General features: G+C 40.6%; 2 protein-coding genes across 3 annotated transcripts in view; one reads left to right on the top strand and one right to left on the bottom strand.

Moving 5' to 3' along the window:
• The window catches only part of LOC109322733 (baculoviral IAP repeat-containing protein 5.1-like), a 5,011-nt gene extending 4,417 nt beyond the window's left edge, over positions 1-594 (top strand). Inside the window, exon 4 of the mRNA XM_019553884.1 lies at positions 118-594. Coding sequence (XP_019409429.1) covers positions 118-327 — 210 coding nt within the window. The 3' untranslated portion in view covers positions 328-594. The remainder of the gene's footprint in view (positions 1-117) is intronic.
• Positions 1-23,738, bottom strand: part of DNAH7 (dynein axonemal heavy chain 7) — a 226,155-nt gene that overhangs the window by 28,327 nt on the left and 174,090 nt on the right. For both annotated transcript variants that reach the window (XM_019553881.1, XM_019553882.1), the window contains 3 exons: positions 12,304-12,430; positions 10,579-10,773; positions 3,687-3,779 (listed from right to left, as the gene is read on the bottom strand). In XM_019553881.1, the coding sequence (XP_019409426.1) occupies positions 3,687-3,779; positions 10,579-10,773; positions 12,304-12,430 (415 nt within the window). The remainder of the gene's footprint in view (positions 1-3,686; positions 3,780-10,578; positions 10,774-12,303; positions 12,431-23,738) is intronic.

The following is a 23,738-nucleotide window of genomic DNA, read 5'->3' as shown; positions in this document are numbered from 1 at the left end:
GTTTGTTTGTTTGTTTGTGTCTCAATTTTGACCTTGGGTGCATCACTTGTCTGTTACATACTTGCATATCTTAAAGATCATCCTGGGTTGGGTTTGGTTTTTGTTTTGTTTTTTTAGTGTAAAACTGGCAGAAGCACAATATGGTCCTTTGAAAAAGAGGTTGCTGCAACCAGAAAACGCCTCCTTGATCACTTTGTCAGCAAACATCAGTATACTCCAGAACCTGAACTGCCAGTACCACCTCATGCTGCTTCACCTGACCAAGCTCCAGAAAGCCCTAATATTGATCAACATAAACCACAGCACAGTAATGAGTGCAAGAGTTAGAGTTTTTTGTTTTGTTTTAAAGGCCCTTAGCTTGCTCTCTTATAAAGATAAGTACAAGAAGCACTTGTTATAATTAACTCTCTTAACTTTCAGAGCATGTTTGGTCACTACTGCAGGTGTGGATCAACAAATGTGCTTGCTAATCAAGCATTTGATACAACGTGCATTGACTTAATGTATCTGTGCCAGCTTTTAGAAGGTAAAATGTTTTGTTTTTAATAAAGCTTCATAAATACTGCAGCATGCTTAATTCTGGTCCTTCTGCTATAGCCAACTTTGTGAAGTTGGGTGGTCCAAGTTAAATCCACTGAAGAGCTTTTTACAAATGACAGAGAACAAAGCAGTATTAGGCAACTTATGAAGGGGCATATGTAAGTATCTTTTGTTTACTGCTTTAGGCTACTTTCAGCTTGTTCATCAGGGCTAAGTACAGACACTTGGGGGCATTAGGGGGAGGTTAAATTGGTTCAAAATGGTTGCCCAATATCAGGTAAGTCACAATGGGAGGGATAGTGAGGGGTTGGGGGCCCAGCATGCTGCTGGGGATCAGGGGTCTGCCAGGAGGTGGGAGGCAGGCATGACCCGTGAGGGCTGGTGTGGAGATGGGTGCGACCTGCAGATGGGGACAGGTGTGACCCACAGGGTTTTGCTGGTGTCCAAGGGATTCTGGTGGGATTGGGGGTGGGGAGGGGCAGGCTCATGGGATCCATGGAGGGCTTGGGGAGATTGGGGACTACTAGCCCCATTCTGCCTCTCTGCCCCCACCCCCAAAGTACTTGCTTGGCTCCAGAAGTGACAAAAGTTGATAAAAAGCAGCTTGTAGGACATGGGTTGATAGGTTTGGCTGGTCAGGGGGAGGGGGTGGGAGACGCAGACAGAACAAGGGGCAGGTGGGGCAAAAAACAGCCTAATTCCCTATTGACCAACTTTTTTCCACTGTTGGGACTTTGGGATTTTGAATCTACTGAAAACTAAAAAGTGACACAGCTTCATTGCTCATAGCCTAAATCCCTGATTTCCTCTATTTCTGTGGAAGTGATTTAAAAACAACAAAATCAACATGTCTGGCCAATATTCCCAGTAAATCCAGAGAAAGTAACTCCATTCTCCAGTCTTGTCCTCGCCCTTCTTTCTCACTCTAGTTAGTGAAGCATTAATGCATGCTATACGAATGTTATCAATTACGTGGGACTAGAAGACATGACCTGGGTCATAAGGTCATTTGCCTGCAATCAGACTCTGTTTATATGTAGAGCTTTCTGGAGTCCTACAGTCTTAAGATATCCAAACTATGTTCCAGCACCCTGGACAAACTCTACATAAACTACTGCCCAAAATGATCTTAAGGGGCATCCCTATACATGCAGAAAGACTGCTCTGATGTGCTGTAACTGCAATGTGTCAGAGCAGACTTGATTAATTACTATGCTCCAGCATCTTGTGTATCAGAGTCCCTGTGCTGAAAAATGGTGGTGGAGGCAGTTTAACTAAAGCTTGTTCCATGAGCTTCAGTTAAATCACCCCTGCCCCAATTTTTCAGTGCCTGGACACTGAGACACTCTGGGTACTTTAATTACAGGGACCCTCAGAGTTGCTCAAATTAAAGCAGTCCCCCACTCCCACAGCACAACTACAAATGCCCAAGGAGACTACCTTATAAACCAGTTCCTAATGATATTTAGTGTTTCTGAATTTATAATTCTCTTAACACTACTATCAGTTAATTTACACTGTACATATTATATTTGTATTACCTACTTCTTAATGGTGTGACACAACCTGTTCCAATTGTCCAACCCTGACACAGGTAACCTTAACGTGGACTTTTTTGATAGCAATGCAAAATCAGAACCCAAAATAAGGGGGTGCTTCAGAAAGTAATGGCAATTTTGAAATAAAACCATTTTGTGTGCCCTGAGCAGGAAACTATACAGCAGCAGGGAACACTGACGACAGCACTGTCTAATACACACATTGTTTATGACCAGGCGTGGCAGGATTCCATTTTTATCAATAAACACCAATAAATGGTGATTTTATTTCGCACTCAGACCAATTTAGAAACACATTGCTGTCGGTAATCAAAATTTATAGACAGGAAACCCTTACCCCTGTTACTGGACAGTTGGGGGGGGGGGGAGAGGGGAAAAGAGATGGAGGGCCAGAGGGGTTAAAGAGGGAAACAATGGATAGCCTAATGACTCAATTAAGCAATTAGCTGTTCATTTCAATCTAATTACTCATCAATTAAACAAATAGTTGCTCATTCACTGGTGTAGAAGCCAGTTGGAGGGAGATAACAGGCTACTCAAACAAAGCCTTACCCAAACCCCACAGGGGGGAGCAGGAGAAAGGGGAAGAGTATTTGAGGATCAAGCCTAGTGGCAGCAAGGTTGGGCCAGCCAAGCAGGGGGGAATCGGGGAACTCAGGTGGCTGCTGCCTCTTCCCATGTTCCCAGAGCTCTAGGAGTGCTGCTACTTTCCTCCTCTGGTCCCTGACCACCTGGCTCTTTCCTAATGAATGAACAGAATGATTTAAAGCAGGTATGATTTATCAGTTTATAGTTATTTATATTTTGACATCTGCTTTTATAAAGCTTTTGACAGTATAGTGTCATTACTAAATTGTCTGCCTCCACATCCCTAATTTCATACAATCTGGAAAATTTAAATCAATAAAAATTAAAATAAAGGCTTAAAAATAAACATTGATTTTTAGCTGTTGAAATTATAAAAACATAAAAATCAAATTCTGCCAAGCCTATTTATGACCAAGTAGAGAAGTGATGTAGTCCAGGAAATGATCATAGCATACACAATTGTTTTATTTTGAAATGACCATTACTTTCTGACACATGCTTGTATACTGGGACCCAGTCTGAGAGAGGTAACTGATAACATGTTCATAAGCAACTGTAAAACACCATAACTGCCAAAAAAAAACCCAAACAAACCCATCACAGCCTAATAAGTTGCTGCTTTTAACTTTTTTCAAAAACTAAGGAAGTACTTCTATTCAGCGATGGGAATACAAAAGGAGATACAAGAGGAGTACAAAGGTTACAAAAAGAGATAAATACCTTCCACTCAGAAAAATTCATAAAGAAATGTGATGTGCTGCCTCTAATGAAACCAGCTTTGAAACAGAAGCATTTGCCATTCCATTTGAACTAATTCCTCTACCAGAGTCCCATTTCCCTAAGATTACAGGTAAAAACTGAATTATTGAAGAACACCAGACCGCTGTTTATAGAAACAGTGATATAAAGATCCATATAATTTCTAAGAGGAGAGATGGAAATGCTGGATTGCACTGGATAATATCCAAAACTTCAACATTTCTGCATTTCTATACCTACCTTGTCAGGTCTCAAGCAGCGAATGACAAGCATCCTCTGGAATTCACTCATTTTCTTCTGCCACTCTTCAGGGAAATCCTCATGGTGAGGCTCCTGCAAGCATACATACAGTAAGTTAGCTTTATGTTACTAGCATTCAGAAATTCCCAAGAGTTCAAAACAGACTACCGTGGTTCATTCTGAGGTATCCACAATGCATCTGAGCCAGCAAGAACGTGGTGAACAACAACTGCAGGAATACTGAAGATATTACTTGTTTACACTGCATGGAAATGTTAAGCTTATTGTGCAATGAAGCAAATGCGATGGCTAGCCTGAAATATTTCAAAGGAGTAGAAAAGCAGAATTCAAAATTTTTTCTTTCTCTTCTCTATAATTCTAAAGTTGCTCTCTAATTTCCCTTATTTCCCCCTCCCCCTATGAACACCATATTCCACAAAAATTACTCTATGGCAATGTTCCCAAAGGTGAGTTTTATCATGTGTCACATAATATATGGTAGGTTTCTTAAAGCTGTAGTTTCTGAAGTAAGAAGATCACATGAAATCTTGGCATTTGGGTTTTTTCTGGCTATAGAGAAAATATGAATCCTAAGGACTCAATTCACAAGGCAAAGAGAAAGAACCCATTTTTTGTTTTGAAAATCTATGATTCAGTTTAGTAAAGGATCTGACTGATACTCCAGCCATACCAGTACCATAAGTCTCACAAAGGAGTAGGAATTGTTTGGTTAAAGTTTAAGACTAGAAAGAGGTAATAAACAAAAGGTGTTAAGTGTAACGCTGCTCAGCATGGCAACATTTAACTAGTGTGTGTCTTGCCACATGGAAGGTGAGTTAGGCATCTAAGAATGGATTCACAAAGTAAACAATGAGGGAGACTGTAGGAAAGCTGCCCGTACCAGTCAGCAGGAAACACTCTGAAAAGGAAGATTAGGGTTTAAGCCATACCCATAAATGTGTTATGTGCCTCCTTCAACTTGGACTTAGACACCTCTACACAGGCCAGTAAAGGCACAATAAGATATAATGAGATGAAATCCAGTGCGTGGCAGGAGGTGTGATTACGGGATCACCCATTAGATCCCATTGTGCCTTACGGCTGGTGCATAGGGAGCCCAATCCTAGCCTTCCCTATACCAGCAAAAAGCAAGCTCCCACAGGTGGGAACCCCCCCAGTTGACAGGCTCTAAGCCATGGGTACACCTCATGCACCCCTAGAACTGGGAGACTGAGGCAGCCATGATATTCCAGAGTCAGGTGTGCATGAAGCCCCCAGGGGTGGAAGACTGTAGCTGCTGCTAGCTCCCAACCTCAGGAGTGCAGGGAGCCCCTGAGGCTGGAAGACCATAGCAGTTGTGATCTCCTAGGCTTGAGACTCTATGCATTCCCCAGGGCTGGGAGACTAACCCAGCTGGGTCCTGGCACTGGGAGACGCACTGCTGGGACCAAGTGTCTGCAGCTTCAGGATACTAACTCCTGGCAGTGTGGGGTGCTGCCAGGACCCAGAGTCAGTAGTTGCTGGAGCTGAGAGTCCCCTCAATTGCAGAACTCCCCATTCAGGGAGGACTAAGAGCAGCAGCAGCTGCACTCCTCCCAAGTACAGAGGAGCACTCTTCCCTGGCCTGAAAAGGTGGAGAGAAACTGTAACTGGACAGCTCCTGATCACAGAGGAGTTGAATGTACAGAAGTTCATTCTATCAAGAGAAACTCTCATGCAAGGGAGATCTTCTAGGCGTCAAGGTAAAAGGTCTCTCTCAGATGGGGCATGTTTCCTCTGCAAAGAACTGAATGAGCACCTGTATGCCTGTAATTTCTACTGGGAGAAGGGCAATTCTCCTGGTAGAAATGTAACATCTGTATGTGGCCACAGTAAAGGAAAGACTCCAGCTACAGGAGTATTATAAATGTTGCAAAGGCAACATTCACTAAATATTGAACACACACTTAGACGTGCATTTGCACTGTGAAAGTATTCTAACTTTAGTGAGAAAAACCTACATTTCTGCTAAAAACAAAGGCTGTGAACTACTAACTCTTGCTGTCTGAATTTGACAGTAGAAGAGCAAATCAACACTGTAAAGTGTCCTATTTAAAGAAATAGGCCCCAGCGTAACCTTTTAGGATCCTTAGAAGCACTTTTTCCAATTTTTCACATGCCAGGATTTGTTATCAGTAGAACTGGCAGTTGGCAAACATACCAAAATCTGACAAATATATGCCCAACTTCAATAAGAGTATCTTATTGGAGTAGACAGATAACTTAATTTCTCCATCCCAATTCCTTAGAGCTATTAAGGTGACTACATCTCATTGAAATCAACAAGAGTTAGATCATTAAATATCTTTGAGGATCTGGGCTCTGAATCTATCTTTGAATCTATCAACAGAAGTTGTTATATATTAATTAGTGTATGAAGAAGAACAAAGAAAATGCTTAATGGTGCTTATAATCTGTAAGGAACATTCTGATAGTACTTTAACATGTAGATTAAACTGAGTTATGTTTTCACTCTTAAGGATTATGATTAGTGAGATTTAAATATGGTTTTCTGCTCTAAGAGGAATAAACAGTACAGTAAAAATAATGAGATTTCTTTTCCCATAACCATGCTGGGAATTTACAAGGAAAACAATGAATACCAATGAGTTACATGGTAGACCCCCAGGCATCATTAGAAAAATAAACAGCAGCAAGAAGCCCTGAGTTATCTTGGTAACATTTTGGTATAGAAAAAACGATAGCCATATGAGTTAAAACTCTACTCTTAATCTTCAGCCACAACATAAACAAGTTCAAGATACTATCTAGAATTATGGTAAAAATGGGGATTTATTTTTTAGATAAAAGGCAAGAGCCAAAAAAATTACCTGAGTGCCACAACTATGAGCACCATACAGCTAAATTTGTAGGCATTTTATTCTACTATGAACTCCAGAATCCTGTATTTGTCAGGCAACCTAAGCTATTTGTACAAGAGACAAGGAAGTTAGCAACTTCAGAACAGGATCCAAGATAACAAGCATGAAAATAGGATAGATGACTAAAGTAAGTGTGCTCACCATGCAGTTATCTGAAGCTAGTCAACAGAAAAACGATAGAATTGGGGAAACCTCTGTTCATTTGGGACCCATACCCTGGAACCCCCACCTAAATATGGATGTCTATAACTTCCCTTTCAACAAGAAAGCCAGAGAAACTCCTCTTTTAAAAACTGGCAGGGGAGAGACCCAAGTCCAATTCCCTCCTTTGACTGAGGGGTTCAAACATACTTTTGCCCTTCCTTGGTGAGTGCCCTAATCACCAGCCAAGATGTAGGCATTCTCCAATTTTTTTCAGGGGTTCCATCATGTGAAAAACAATTCAAGATTCATTGAATCTTCAGTTCAATGCTCTCTCTCTTAGGATAAGGCAAGAGTAAGCAGGATTCTGTAGCCTAGTGGCTAGGGTACTTGCATAGGTTCTGTTCCAAGATCCATATAAGTGTTTTACATGAAACAATGATTAGATAAAATGCATGAAGAGTCCCTGGAGCAGTAAGAGAAGTACAATTTTTAAAACTAGAATTGTAAAGAATATGCTTTCATCATGACCCCAGTGAATGAGAGAGAAATTCTCATTTCACTGTAGTGAAACATAACAATTCTAACTATGGGCCTGAGTCTGTATTCACTGAAGGCATTCATTATTTCATTACTGACAGAAATGGGATAATTTATCAAGATCTTTACCAGCTAACTGATGGCCTGCAATCTTCAGCAAATAGTATGTCCTCCAAGTTGTCTTCATTTACTTCAGTTTAACTATTTGCATGTGTTTTTATTACCACTGAAAGGCCCCTGTCGCACATTACATTTGCAGTGCAATTAACTTATCAATAGTAACAGTGCTGCACATGCAGCCATTTTATGGTGCCTCAAAGTGGCACACAAGCCACAAAGATGTTCCACAAAATATGTGGAACAACTTTGTAATGCACCTGTATGGCAACATAAATTCTTCCTATCTTGATGCAATCGGCATTGACACTGGGATGGGGGTTGGCATCAGGACCAGGACAACCCCAGTCCCAGTGCCAAAAATGAGGTTCTGTGAAGGTGAGTTCCCAGGAACTTGGCAACCCCTGCACCCAACAGTCTTCCCTGCCTTGCCCTGCAGCCCCCGTGGGCAAGGTACTTTATAATGCTAGGTTGTGGGAAGCCCAGCTGTTCTCGGTGATCTGATACATTAACTATCTTGCCCCACAGGGGCTGGATTACACACATGGTTTTTACATTTCCTGGGGCAGTAGAACCCTGGTTTTGGGGAGCCTCTCACTGGTCCTGGGGTCCCCATGTGCCAGGATGTCAAAAAATGGCATGTAAAGCTGGGCTGCACCTGGCAGTCTCTCCCCAATCCTGGGGTCCCAGCATACCAGGTACAATAAAAGCCATGTGTGCAGCCCAGCTGTATATATAGTTTCTAGATGTTTACAAGGACCCCAGGATCAGGGAGAGGGTCCCCATCCCAGGGTCCTAGTAGGGGAGCCCATGAGTTTGTAGCTGCCAGGTGGGGAGAGTTCATTTCTGGTTCCGCGCTTCAGGAAGGATGTGGAGAAGCTTTAGACAGTCCAAAGGAGGGTCACATTCATGATTAGAGGCAGCCTGTAAGTATATTATGGGCATACATCAGGGTCTGGGGGAGCATCTGTTCACCAAGGCCTCCCAGGAGAGGACAAGAAACAGTGGGCACAAACCGACTGAAGACTACTTCAGACTGGACATAAGAAAAAACTTCTTTACAAGTTAAGTGCCGAAGATTTGGAACAGGCCTCCCTCAGTGGTGGTACAGTCCCATACCTTGGAGATCTTCAAAAAGCTTCTTGACAATGGCCCCCTCCCCCCACCTGGGGTCATCTGATCCCAGCAGTCTTTCCTGCCTAAGTACAGGGGGGCTGGACCCAGTGATCTGTAAAGTCCCTTCCAGCCCCTAACATCTATGAAACTATGAAACTTCCCCTGTCCACCACTTGCAAACTCATGCCCTGGGCTCCCTATTGCTTTTGCTCTGTGCTCACTGTAGACAATTGGGATCTGTCTGCCAATCCCAACAATCACATTTTCTGCCATGCATGTGTGGCATGCCAGGAGGCATAACTGCTGGGATTGGGGATCATATCCCATCAAGCCAGCAGATGAACATCTGCTAACCTCCTAAGAGTGCCATTGTGGCTTTTAAAGCACAGCCTTGCTCAGCAGAGGTACTTAGCTTCAAATGGATGTTTCCTGTACATGGAGGTACTTTTCTTTCTCTTCCTCAGCTTTCCCTTTTCAAAGCCAACCTTTTCTCTGTCTTTTTTTCAGATGACTGCTTCCCAGGGAGGAAACCAGAACTATCAGTCCCTACATGTCCCTAGTAAAGGGAATAACAATTTGACTTATCCTTGTACAACTGTCCAAAGAACAGCAAAGTTTTCTGTTCATATTTTATCCCTCTATGCCTTAAAAGACCTTCACAATGGGCACCTATACACATGCCTAACACCTGCTCTGATGCATTCTAATTGTAATGCATCGGAGCAGACTCAATTCATTGCTCCAGCAGCCTCGCTATCATGTGTATTCAGCATCCCCATGCTTCAGAATGATGGTAGGGGCACTTTAAACCTGTTGAACAAACTTTAGTTAAAGCACACCTGCCACCATTTTGAAGCATGAAACACTGAATACACAAGACACTGTGAGAGTTTTAATTGGAGTGTCTCCCAAAAGCCACTCTAATTAAAGTGCTTCCTGCCCACCCAGGAACACATGTAAAGATGCCCATTCTGAGTTAGTAACAAAGGTGCAGAATTGGGTTATAAGTTATAGTCTTCCATTTCACTCATAGTACATTTCTAACTAAATTAAAAGTTTTACCAGTGAAATGGGCAATCATTTTTTTCAGATCTTTTTTCAAAATATTTTAGGTACTGGGGAAGAAGGAAGCTAGCTCTATATTTCTAAGTGCTAGACATATTCAATGTATAAAACATAAACAAATACATACAAAATATATACAAACTCAGTCCTCTCTAGACAAGTTTCACAAAACTTCTGGATTATCTTTTTAACAACTGAGAGTAGGCAAAATTTTTCACCATTTCCATACAACAGTGGCAAAAAGGGGTCAAATTTACAAGGATTAAACCAATGCAACTTTGCTGAAATCCACTTGCAAAATTCAGTAATGATTGTTTAAGTTAGAAGTTGGATGTAACATTGTCAATAATATGTGAGTGTGAAAGTAACAGAATTGACAGGTAAAGCAACTTTATGAATGCATAGTATGAAATGTTCCCTAATTAAAAATTGCTTTAAATCTAAATAGACAAGCTAAACAAAGCCTGGCAGGACAAACCAGCAAAGAAAAGTGAAATAACTCATGTAAGATCACACATTGGGTCAGCGGTAGAGCCAGGAATACAACCCAGATTCTTAGTCCAGTACTCTGTCCACTGGACAAAAATTGGCATCTACATTTAGCATATAATAGCATAGGCCTATACAATGTCTTGAAAAATAATTCTTAATATAACTGAGCACAGCAAAGACCTGTATAGTCATATTGTATTTTGGTTTTCTTAAATTAAGCAGATTTCTCCTATCATCCCACTTATTGTAATTATTTTTCTTTGATTATTTTTTAATCCAATCCAATGCAAAATGTATCCTGGCATACAAAAGCTAGCTGATAAATTACAATACCCTACCTTAGGTATAATTTGCATGAATAATTATGTTCAGTTACTGTAACAATGAAACATTGCAAGATTATAGAATTTACTTTGTTTTTCTGAATACTTAAATGTGATTCATTATTCTGAAAAAGCAGACAATTTGTAATAAAATTTAAGCTCTTTCTGTTAACATACCAGACTATCGTACACAGATTTCCATCCATCCTTCAGCCGTATAAAATCTTTACGAATCTTCTTGAAGCATGGCAAATCATTTAGTCGACAGATTTCATCCCATGCCTTCTGAGGAAGCCAGGTGCAGGGATTAGAGAATGGATTATCCAGCCCTATGCCACCAGTTAGCAAAAACTTCCACTCACTCTCATTAATCTGCAGTTAAAAACAACACTAATAAGTCTGTATAATAAATAGTCAATATTGGACAAGTAATGTTTCATCACATCATGTAGGTAATTGATAGATTTCTCTGAATTTTTGCACTGACACTAGAAATTCTTCTGTGATACTATCAAAGGCACATTTCCAAAAGCTTCAATGTTTTAATTCAGTTTAGATAAACTCCAAAGCCTGAAGCTGAGGTTATTCCAAAATTTCCTAAATGTTTCACACAAGTACAGGGGTGTAGGTTGTAGCCGTGTTGGTCTAAGAACGTGGGCAGACAAGGTTCTTCGGGTAAATCTGATATCTTTTCTTAGAATATCATATTTACCCAAAGAACCTTGTCTTTCACACAAGTATACACCTTGAACCTTACCTATGACTAGTACTTCCTCAAGTGAAAAATTAATACTTTCAGGTGGCTATATTTTTGACAAACCACCTTTGTTGGGCTCACTTTCTCATTCCTCCACAGTATCACAGTAAACACGAATAAATCAGAGCTATGTACAGAAGTTAATATTTTCCAGATTTTGAAGCAAATTTCAAATCTAAATAAAAAAATCCAAATACGAGCTTCTAACAAGGCCCATTTGTTTCCTTGTATTCTATTCAGCACAAACCTGTTTAACAAACCTGTACACCCAGGTCCCTAAAATTAGGTTTTTAGACTTTAAGCAGTTTTTTAGCTTTCTGGTCACGCAAACCAATCACCACATACTACTCCTTGTTTTTTAATCGTGTGCATTTCACTTTACTAAATCATTTAGATGGTTGTAGTGACCAAAATATAATTTACAACAAAAGATAAATAGCCTAAAATATTTCATTCCTAATAGTAATACTGTTCATCAGGAAACAGATATAATTTTAAAAGACTGCATTTTCCTATCAATTTAAAATAATTCTCTGAAAAGTGGTCTGCCTTTAAGACTGATTATAAATGTTAAGACACAAAGGGTCTTATTTTTCAGAAACAAAGCCCTATAAAATCTACATTAAAGTTAACATTAAAGTAAGCCCTGTTTCCTTCTCCATTGTAAGAATTTGAACTGTAACTTTATTCTGAAATGTTTTTAGAACTCACATTGTACTAACCTAGTTAATATATACATAGTTGTATATATTCCAGATTGATAAGTATATGCCACAGCCTCACCACTAACACAGGCATTAATTGCTTTCTAGTTAACAAACAGTAAATATAATAAATAAAATTTTGCAAACTATCTGCAGATGGAATATCATGGGCTGGTTTCATTTCAACTAAAGATTTGAAGACTGCCTATCATCTAGTATTAATTTGGCTAGACCACTTTAATTTAATCTAGGGAATTCACTTAACTGATTTATAATTACATATTAAAATGTTAAAAAGCACACAATTATAAATAAGTTTCATGAGTTTGTTTACATATAGGCCTGATTTTCCAGTGACATTATATATATTCCTACGAAACGATAAAAATATGCAGTTTAAGAGCTACAGTACTAAATGGAAAATTATTTTCAAGCACTGACCAATCCTTCATGCTTCAGAAGATTTACTGTTAAACAAAAGGAGAAGAGCAATTTGTCCTTTTCAAAGAGCGAGCGACAGACATTAACATAGAGTGAATAAGTAAAATGATCCTTGAGAATCTTCAGCCTGAAAGTGTCAGAGAGAAAATAAACTTAATGTCACTTTAAAGGCTGCACACTTTGGAAATCCTATTATAAACTACTTAGACCTTGGTTATTCTAATAAACTTTGTGGTCAATTACCCTAAAACAATCAAGGCTACTCATTAAATGTGTGCACCAATTTGGGAATACAATACAAAAACATTTCAACAGAATTACATTTCACTACCGAGTGATTTTCTGGAAGGGCAAAGGAGGGCTACACTTTCCCATTAAAAACACCCAGCAATAGTCTTTGCTTTATATTAATAGTGAAATTTAAAAGGCAGAAACAAATAGCCTATTTTAGTAGCTGTATAAAAGAAATTTCCAATCTTAGCACTCTATTTCTCTTAATAGTATGCAATGTAAATGTAATGAGAACATTGTGCTGTATTAACAGTAACTTCCTTAAAAAGCAAACTCAAGACAGCAAAGTCATTTATTATCTTATAACGCAATGTAAAAGAAGGAGGTTTTATGTTGTGCTCTGGGTTTGAAAAGAGTTCACTCAAACCAAAAACAAAAGGATCATGCAGAGGCCAAGAAACTCATTGCTCAAGCTTGCAAACCTATGTAAAATGGGCAAGATGAATGGACTTCCTAACCTGCAGATAGATACCAGTGAATGTCAGATGGATTTGTGAAGACAACTAATGCCTTTGCACTGTTCTTTAGGATCACTTTTATTTTGTGGAAATGCTTCTTCTGAAACTGTGCTACCATGAACTGACTTCTAACCGGGAAGAAATTTGGAGCTGTCTACGGTCTATGTAGACTGGAAGGTGAAAGGCTTTTTTCTTGACAGAGTTAAGAATGGAAGAGAAGCATATCCAAGAGTTTTTCTTTTTTCTTTCTTCCTTTCTTTTTTTCTATCTTTTTACTTCCCTCCACTCTTACACCATTCAATATCTGTCGATATCTAACGGTATAGCCAATCCTGTTTTTTAATTTGGGCAATCATTTCAAAGGAATTAATAATATAACAGCAGTTTAGCTCAGATTCATTCTACACATGAAAAGCTAAAAGGAGATAGCAGCAAGTGATAAAATGTAAGACAATGTATGCAAGTAAGTTACAGTGTTTACATTAGAAAATAATTATAACAGTAACCTCTGTTAACAATAACAGAGCATGTAATGGAAATTAATGACTGACTGGTGCGGTGGCCCAAACCCAAATTTTCCCATGAAAGTCATTAATGCTCAGGAAATCTTCTGTGCCTTGCTTGTTCATGCATAAGTAAAATCAGAGCCAAAAAAGAAGTATTTTTTTTCTCACTTTGTTGGATAGAACTAGAATAACAGGTTTAAACTAGAAGTTCTTTCAGCCAGCTCCATAGTTTGGTAACTGGTATTAAATTCCATTTGGTAAAGACCGGTCTTGAATTTATAACCCTAATGGTACTTTTTTTTAAAAGTACTTTTTAAAAAGTCCCTCAAAGTATTGTGTTCTGACTGAAATGCTTAGCAAACAATATTTGTAGTAATTGTAACACAATGTGGGGCTGTGCACAGTTACATCTGGCTTAAATCGAGCTCACGTTGCCTAAAGGAACTTCACCAAAAAGAAACTCTGAAGAAAAGATGATCTTTGGGGTCACTACAGGTGCTTGTACACTTTATCTGTTGTTTAGATATGTCACGAAACAGCACCAAAAATCACCATTTCACTAGGTTAGTTGCATCTAAAAATACACGTTGACGCCTTTTTATCATGGTCCTTTTCAGTTTATTGTGGTAAACTAGACCACCTCCGACATTTTTTATTGTTAGCGTGGCCAATTGTTCCAGCAAGATTATTTTTTATCGTGATAGTTTCAGGATGAGTGTTCTTACACACAGCTAAAATTGCCATTTTCTCAGTTCCGACTTGATTTGTCCACAAGGTGTTGCTTGGGTTCACCGAGAAATCCAGGTAATTTCTATTGTAATGTGGCCATTACACACCAGGGGGAGAGGATCAAAATTGTTCTTAATATGTGTTGGGCAGTTCATCTCCTGATTGAAGAATCAAATTAATTACAATTAATTTTTGTTGAACTAAAACCTTTTCCTGTTACTAAATTGCAATGTAATTGTAATGTGCAGTACAGTACAACTGTAACTGTAATGTACTGTACTCATCTGTGCTGACTCCAGTTCTGCTTTTCACAGGCACTATACTCACACTGCCATATCCTCAGATCATATAAATGAGTGGCCTATTTACCACACATGTTCACAGATCACCACTTCAGGGCACTGTTGGGAGAAGCACACAACACTGAGGCACTGGGAGAACTGGGGGGGGGCAGGGGACCACTAACACTCTAGAAGGAGGCAAGACCCTCATCCCCAACCCCACTTCTAGGCATGCGGTAATTGGGAATATTTTTTCTAAATTGTCCAGACTTCCACAAACCCCATCATGTGGCCGTGGGGAGTTGAGGGGGGAAGAGGTTAGTTGCCAGTGTATAGGCAGGCAGTTGGAAATTCTGGGAGCAAACCCTAGCTTGTGGCCTGGGGGCAGGGGGCAGATGAAGTGAAATATTCCATGTCCTTCAGTGTACAGGCAGGCAGCTGGAAACTGGGGGAGAGAACCCCATCATGTTGTCTGGGGGGTGGGGGTTGGGTATTGTGTGTTGCAGAGAGCAAGTGAACTATTCCATGTCCTTGTGTACAGGCAGACATTTGAAAATTGGGGGAGGGAACCCTATCATGTGACCTGTGGTGGCCCAAAATGGTGGATGATGAGAGCAGGCCACTTGCTGCCAGCAGGGGGTCCCCCACACCCCCAGGAACAGTCGGAGGGGGGACTGGCTGGGAATTTTGAATTTTTAAATGTTCCAGGGACCTCAGAAATTTGTGTGTGCGGGGAAGGAGGGGGAGGGCGGAGACTGCTGAACAGAGCAAATAAAGTACCTGGCTTCCCAAGTGCAAGTCCAAGCTAAGCAGGCTTTTGCCAATTCTGGGAGAGAAGACTAACATGTAGCACTGGGTGTATGCGATATGGGTTGGATAGCTATGGGTAGGTAATCATAATGGAACAGGCTTTTGGCATACCAGAAGGTAATGAAAGAATGGGGATTTGGTAGTAGGAAAAGGGGGTGCTGAGAAGGATAGATAAAGTAACTTGGTCTTGAACCCGTAAGTAAAGCTGTGTTAAGGTCGCCAACCAAGCTGTGCATCGGGACACCCCAAAGCAACACACAGTAAGGCCTTGTAACAGGAGCTGGGGAGGATAGGCATTGACATGTAAATGGCGTGAGTGTTTTCATGCACATGGACCAGTTTTGCAGGCTTTGGGGACTAGTGTCTGGGGACAGCCAAAATTGTCTCTGTGAACTGCTTACTAAATCTAAGAGTATGGCTTTCTCCATTCCTAATTGACTAAGTGACAAGAAAACAATAATATTGCTGGCCATAAAAGAGTCAAATCACAGAAGTCTGTTTCTAGAAGAGGAAACTAGATGTTTTATGGAACTGGGCTGGAGTCTGTTCAAACTCCAGGAAAGCCACATGTGGATGTCTGGCTCAACACACAGGTTGATGAAAGAACTCTACAAGGTGCTGACATGTTTTGAAGAAGATGAATTTAGGGATCATAAGACTATAGCGACTTGCTGGCCATACCTTAATGGCAATGATCGCCAGATCTGGGCACACGAAAGCAGCTCTAACTGGTGGGAACACATTGTTATATCAACTTGGAATGATGATCAGTGACTAGAGACATTGAGAATGAGCAGGGACACCTTCTTCCACACAGTTAGTATGCTGTTACCGCACACTGAGCGCCAGACAACTGTCATGTGGAAGCCTATTGCCCCAGAGAAGCATGTTGCCATGGCCATGATGAAACTGGCCACGCCAACAAGCCTACACCATGTAGTGAATCAGTTCAGCATGGCTCCCTACACAGCTGGGGTGGCAATAAGAGAGGTCTGCAAGCTGCTGCAGGAACTGGCAGCAAATAAATTCATCTGCCTCCATAACCCCAGGCAGGTGGTGGAAGGTTTCAGGACGATGGGCTTCCCAAACTGTGTGGGAGCATTGGACAGCACACATGTTCCTGTCCTGTCACCGTGCCAGAACAACTGATCATTTGTCAACAGAAAGGGATTTCCTTCAGTCATTCTCCAAGCTGTAGTGGATCACCGGGTAAGATCTACTAACATTTACACAGGATGGGCAGGATGCACCCAGGATGCACATGTCTTTCGAAACTCACCACTGCCTGAGATGATGAAGGGCCAATATGCCCCAGAAATGGAGGAGGTGTCACCTGCAGTCTTTCAGTGCCACTACTTATAATTGCTGACGTGGCTTACCCACTCCTGCCTTGGCTCATGAACCCATACGGGGGGGCAAGTGACTGACCCACAAAAACAGACCTTCAACTACCACCAAAGCAAATGCCACATGACCACAGAATGTGCCTTTGGGTGCCTGAAAGCCTGGGGGAGGTCACTGAACTACAGGCTGGAGGTACAGCCAGAGAACATCCCCACTTTCATAGTGGTGGCCTGCATGCTGCACAATATCTGTGAAACAAGGGGAGATATTTTCAGTGAGTCTTGGGCCCAAGATTTGAGGGAAGTGAAAGCAGCTGCCAGATCTACACTGAGACAAGCAGGACAAGTGGGGAGGTTAGACATTAGAGCAAATAGCAGGGGAGCTATGGTCAGAAATTGCCTGGCAGTACACATAATGGCTGCTCAGGTGGGCAAATGTGCTCTGTAACTGTGTTCCTGCACGGTTTTTTAATTTCATTTCATATCAGTTTGGACTTCAATAAAGTCTTTCTGAGAAACAGTTTGGATACCTTTTCTGATAACGCGGTCTGGGGGTTGGATACGTTTTTTGATAATGGGGTCTAGGGGTTGATGTCTTAGTGGTTTTTGCTTGGTGGGGGGGCTGGGCTGGGAAAGGAAGAAGTCATCTTCAGTGCAGGATGGAGGAGTGCTGTGGGTGTGGGACATGGGGAATGAGTCTGAGGTGGGTGGGAGTGCTTATTAGGTGCCTGAAGCCCTGATAGAAGAAAGGAGTTTTAGCAGAGGGGGGAGGTGACTGCAGGGACTGAAACGCGCACAAGCACTGAATGAAAAAATTAGTTTCTCTCTCTAGGTAGCCCAAGTATGAAGCTGAAGTTTCCGAAGTAAAAGGTCTAAAATACAAAGAAAAAAAAGAAGGGATTAATGCTATATCAGGTGTGCCTCGAAACCAGAGGCATGTAATTAAAACAAAGGGATCAGAGTAACCAGATATGCAGGAAACTGGAACTGACATGCAAATTGGGTAACTGATAGGACAATGGCACTGACAATGGCAGTGGCACTGTCAGAGTTAACATCTTCCCCCAAAAGGCAGACTACAGTTCCTTGGACTCTTCAGCATAAGATGTCTTCATCCAGCCCTGCAAACTCATCCACACCCAAGGCAAGGCAGACAGGATGCTCCTCAATGCCCTTGACAGATTGGAAAGGACAATGCACATTCTGAAAGAGAAAAGTCTCCTGCTGATCAACGCAGGGTATGAAGTGATAAACCTCTTGATGGAATTTCAAGAGAGCTTTTTATTCTCAAGGTGGACAATGCTGAGAGAAATCCTAGAAGTTTTGGAAGCATTTGAACAAGAGGAAATGTTACATCTGGAGACTGAGACTTATGTCTAAACTTGGAAGAAAACAATGGATAGCTATGGGGAGACAAAACCACGTCTGACTTGTCAGAATCAGGAAAAAATAACTTTGCAAGCTGATGAGGACACTGTCTGACTGTCAAAGGACATAGGAAAAGCTTAGCCATTTTGCAATTTAACTCTGAGGATGCACTGATGATTGACGCTGTATGAAAATAAAACAAAAAATTTGCTCAATCAAAAGAGTGTGGTCACTGATTTGTCACACTTTTGGATGGTGGGTGGTGTTCACTGGAACTAGTCCTGGATGAGAAGGCAGGACTGTGACTACATGATGACAGGGAAAAAAGGGATATGCTAAGAGAAAGAGTGGGGAGGGTTAGGCTACTGATTAATGCCCACTAAGGAAGAGCTAAGCTGTCTTAAGCATATCCATGGTTTCCAATTTTGTTCCCCAAGGCAAAATGGCAACCATCCTTACAGTTGCTCAGTAAATGAGGAATGATCTGGCATGGACAAACAGATTTACAAAAAAAAACCTAAACCAATTGTTGTTTTGCCTTGAAACAAACCATGCCAGTACATTTCTCAGGGACAGCACCCAAAAATGCTTCGCTGATCAGCAGAAAATGTGTGCTGATGTGGTCTTAAGCTGGCCACTGGCTGTGCAGGGGAAGTACATGGAACTGCAACCAAAAAAAGCAACACCGTCTCTCACCACATCCCTCCACATCACCCCAGGTCACCCCATGCACCTCCTGTCTCACACCACGTGCTGACTGCTTATGAGGGCTTATGGTGCCTGCCATCTCGCCCAATGTCCCATCTCAGCACATCTCACCCCATGCCCCCATGTCTGAACCCATTTCCCCAAAATTAACAAAGCTAGTAGATTTGTCAGGAAGAGCACCCCAAAATGCATCAATGGGTGAACAGCAGAAAATGGGGGGGCAGGGGGAGTCTAACCGAAAGCCACCCGAAAAACTAAAACCCAATTACAAAATACATTCCTAAACTGTCCCCTGCTGTAATTTAGTAGGAGGAGGTCAGAAGAGTAAAATTGTTATGAGATGCCCTCTAGCATCTTTTACTAGTAATAGCACATTAACAAATTATGAGTGGTAAACACATTATGTACGCATTAGGAGCAAAATAATAATGGGAATCATTGTGGTACAATGCAAGAGTGAAATAAAACCACATATCTTTAGCTAGAAAAACCCGATAATGTATACAAGCACCCTACTTTATTTAACTAAATGCACCAGACATTGCCTACATTACAATTTAACTATACATCTCAAATAAAACAATAGATAAAAGAAAGTTCAGAAAGTGCTACCTGCTGGCTGCTAAAGATACTCTCCCACCTATAAAATTATAGCACTACTCCCTTTCTCTCATCTTTTCTCTGTTTTGTTTAGTGACACCTTCATGATGTAAATACAAGCTCACATTCTTAAATTTGTGCATGTGAGTACACACTCTGAAACTTATGGGCCTACTCATATGCTTAAATAAGTGCCTGCTTAAGCCCTTTGCTGAATCAGGACCTCGTGGCATAGCCACTAGGCTGAGCCAATAAGTGAAGACAAAAATGGTCAAGAATGCTTAGGATCTCTAGGATGCAACATCTGTGACAGTATCTTTATCTTGCCAGTAACAAGGTGAAAATAAAGCACAAAATCTTTGCTGATTTCTTGCAAAATCGATCTCTTCAAAGCACTTTAAAACAAGGCTGCAAACCTTCGACAACTAATAATCTCTAAATTAAAAATAAGCCACACTCAGGATATGGAGAATGGGAAGGAATTTATCATTAAAGTTTTTTGATTACATTCAAATTGTAGTGGAACCTCATTCATATTTGACACTAAATTCAATTTTTGCAACAAATGAGTTTTAAAATGAGTTTCCAGTGAAGTAAAACTAAATACTGTGTCCAATTAACTGAAATTATGGAAAACAGTTAAGCTAGTCTTCTTTAATTTTCTAATGTTTGGGGGGCTTGTTTTGTTTTGAGTGTTTGTTTTTTGTTAATATCTGCTTTAATTTTTTTTTCTGAATCCATACTGGAAATGTCCATGAGGATGACTTTCTGACTGGCTTAACCAGTTATTTGTATAGGCCAAGAGAGGCTATAATTATCTTAATTAGATAATATTGCTTGAAGGCTTTTTTATACTTTAATCATGAAGGACACAATTTAATAAAAAATAAAAAGTAGATAACATATGTGATGTCACAGGTAATTTATCCTGTCCTTCTCCCTTACAACAAAATAACTTTTGCAAACAAAATAAATTTACCCCATAATTTAAAAAAAATTAAAAAGCACTTATGTAATTTATTTTGGTTTCCCTTCCCACCACTTTGACCGACTGGACCTATATTTTTAAACATGTTAAAGATAGTCTGCTGTGACTTTTAAGGTGTACTGATTTCATTTGTTTATTGTATAGATCAATTTTTCTAAAAGTGTTTACAATGGGTAAATATGAGAGAGCCATATAGGACTTGAATGTCAGTCCTGTGATATAGATTGTTAATGTACCTGCAAGCATACTCCTTGAGAAGGTACTCACACCGCTTGGTTTTAGAACAGAAGACTATAGAACAAAATTGTTATATCAATATCTTTGAGACCATCTTAACTTTTACAATACCAAATAGGGAAGGGAGGAATAAGCAGTAAATTACTGAAAAAATAATCTAATATCAATCTGCTAGGTCTGGGTGAAGTGGGAGAGACAATACCAGAAACAGGTGGAAAGATTTTCTAAAGAACTAAGTTCTAGATTTATATTTAGAAGCAGTTTATTTGATACATTTGGGTTAAGCAGTCTTTCACATGGATTCTTATTCAACTGTATGAACAAAAATCTTACAGACAGCAATATAAACAAGATTTGACCACAAACCGCCCCCGCCCCCGCCCCCACTTGCAAGCCTACTTTAGCAGGGATTCTAACTTGTATGCTCCATCCCTCTGCCCTATGATTCTTTCTGTACATTGCCCTTCCTTGCATGGTAAGGTAACAAAACTAAAAGGGAAAGATAAGCTGTACTGTTGTAAGGGTTGTGAAAAACAAAATTCCATTTTGGGAGGGGTGAGGCTTCAAGAAAAAAAGCAAACACTGTGTGACTTTTCAGATTAAATTAGTTTCTCCTGTATTCTTCAATTTTAAAAAATATTTAGGATATTTATGTGTCACTGTATATACATGAAAGATGCATATATATTAACGAGTCATGAAAGTTATTTACTAATAACTCAACATAACTGTTCAGAACATTTACTGGGTCTTGCCCACAATGCACTGTGGGTATGTATTTGAGCTCAAAGTTTTCATTTTACTATGACCCACACAGTGTACATACATACTGCCTCTTTAAATCCTCAGTGCCAAAGATATAAATGGCAGTGTAGCGCACAGTCCATCTAGAGGCAGATCTGAATCCTAGAAAAGAACTGGAAAACTGCTTTGTCAAATGAGCATCCACTCTACAAGCTTTTGTTATGGCACAGTGCATAGTGAAAAGATATATGCAGCTCCATACGGTCATCTTAAAAATGTCCAGAATAGACGCATTCTATTTTAAAAGAAGGCCACCAAGGTCACTCAGGCTCTGGAGGAAATAGCCCTGCCCACTGCTGGCAGGTCTATATTAGTAACCTAAGAGCACAACCTGGTGTAGTTCGAGTTTTGGTAGATAGCCTTATGATGAAAATCACTGAGATTTTTTGACCTTTCAGTTAAGAGAGATTTTAAATTATTTAGTTATGCAGGAGAAAGGATAAGTCTCTCTTCACATGACACATGTGTAATCATGCTTTAATTCTCAGTGAGGTTTTGGGGAAAAAATTGGTAAGTAAATCTACTGACTAACATGAAATGTCATGGCAACCTTGGGCAGAAACTTTAGAGAGTCCAGTGGAACACCTATCCTGGTAAAACATTTTATTGAAGGAATTCACCAACAGTGCCTGGATCTCATATGGAAATGATGACCACCATGAAGGTGATATGCAAGGGCAGATGGAGTGGTGGGCAGGTGGCCATCAGTTCAAATGCTGGATTCATCAAATAATGGGTTCCCCAATGGTGGAGAATGAAAAGGTTTAGGTTTCAGTGAGGAAGACCTCCTTTCATATCTCATACAGAAAGGAATACCTTGGATAGGCCACAAAACATACCTGAGTAGAAGATGCTACTCAGATGCTACTCATTCACAGATGGATAGTACACTCTGAAAAAAGCTAGGCACTCTTTGATAAAGGTGAGGGACAGGTAAGCATGGTCCATCTCTAGCAGAGAAATTAAGATGGCCAAAATGGAGGCCTTGGAGGGAGAAATATCACAGCACAATATTACCCCACTGTCAAGAGCCATCCAGCCATAATTTAGACTTGATCATTCACAGTACAATGTAGAAGAAGCTGGCAAATTTTGTGGACTGCCCAAACTGCCATGAATAGCATGTAGCTTTGTCTCTTGAGAAGACCAGAGAACTTGCACTTGAAGATGTTCATGTGCAATCCTCACTTAATAGGGAAACATTTATCCTAATTATCAACACTTATTAGAAGGGAAGCAATAGGTCCTCTAATGGGTACTTTCACCAAATATGGAGTTACTAACAGGAGAATGGCGACCTCCATACACAGGGAATGCCTTCCAGGAGGATAAATTGATCAAAACCAACTATACTTATCATCCACTTATGCTCCATTCTTCTGGACAGGGATGAGGTTTACTTTCTCACTGTTCACCATGAGTCTAAAGTGTAGATTAAGAATAATTTGGAGATTCTCTGCTATCTCCTGGATAGATAACCTGTATTTATGGTCAAAGTAAACAGCAATATTCTATCTTAGGTGGGCTACAACCACTGCAAAAACATTGCAGCTGAGGGACTAACCTAGTATGTACACTTAAAGGGTGCCTATACACGAGTTGGGAGGCTGCTCTGATGCACTGTAATTACAGCGCATCAGAGCAGACTCAATTAATCAAGTCTGCTGGAGCGTGATAATTACCGTGCTCCAGACAGCCTCTGCATCTTGTGCATCAGCGTCCCCATGCTGCAAAATAGCAGCGGGGCTGCTTTAACTAAAGCTTGTCAAACCAGCTTTAGATAAAGCACCCCTGCCACCATTTTGCATCACAGGGATGCTGATACACAAGATGCTCCATGTGCTTTAAATAGAGCGCCCCCCCTCCTACCCCACTCATGGAGCACATGTAAAAACAGCCAAAAGTACCAGTTCAACCCCACTGATAGTAACTGCAAGTGTATATATAGGATAGCAGTAAATCTATTATTATTTCGCTGAGTTTGCCGATGACACCAAACTTTGGGGCAAAGCATCCACACCTGAAGACAGGCAGGTGATCCAGGCTAACCTGGATAGGCTCAGCAAATGGGCAAACGAGAACCTGATGGTGTTTAACACCGAAAGATGCAAGGTTCTCCACCTTGGGAAGAAAAACCTGCAGCTTCCTTATAGGCTCGGCAGTGCTACACTGGCTAGCACTACAGAAGAAAGAGACTTGGGAGTCATCACTGACCACAAGATGAACATGAGCCTGCAATGCGATGCTGTGGCTAGTAAAGCGAGCAAAACGCTGGCTTGTATCCATAGATGCTTCTCAAGCAAATCCCGGGA

Source organism: Crocodylus porosus, unplaced genomic scaffold (genome assembly GCF_001723895.1).
Source record: "Crocodylus porosus isolate Cpor-Errol unplaced genomic scaffold, CroPor_comp1, whole genome shotgun sequence".
Taxonomy (NCBI): domain Eukaryota; kingdom Metazoa; phylum Chordata; order Crocodylia; family Crocodylidae; genus Crocodylus; species Crocodylus porosus.
Note: the sequence above shows the minus strand (reverse complement) of the source record. Positions and strands in the feature narration are given on the sequence as shown.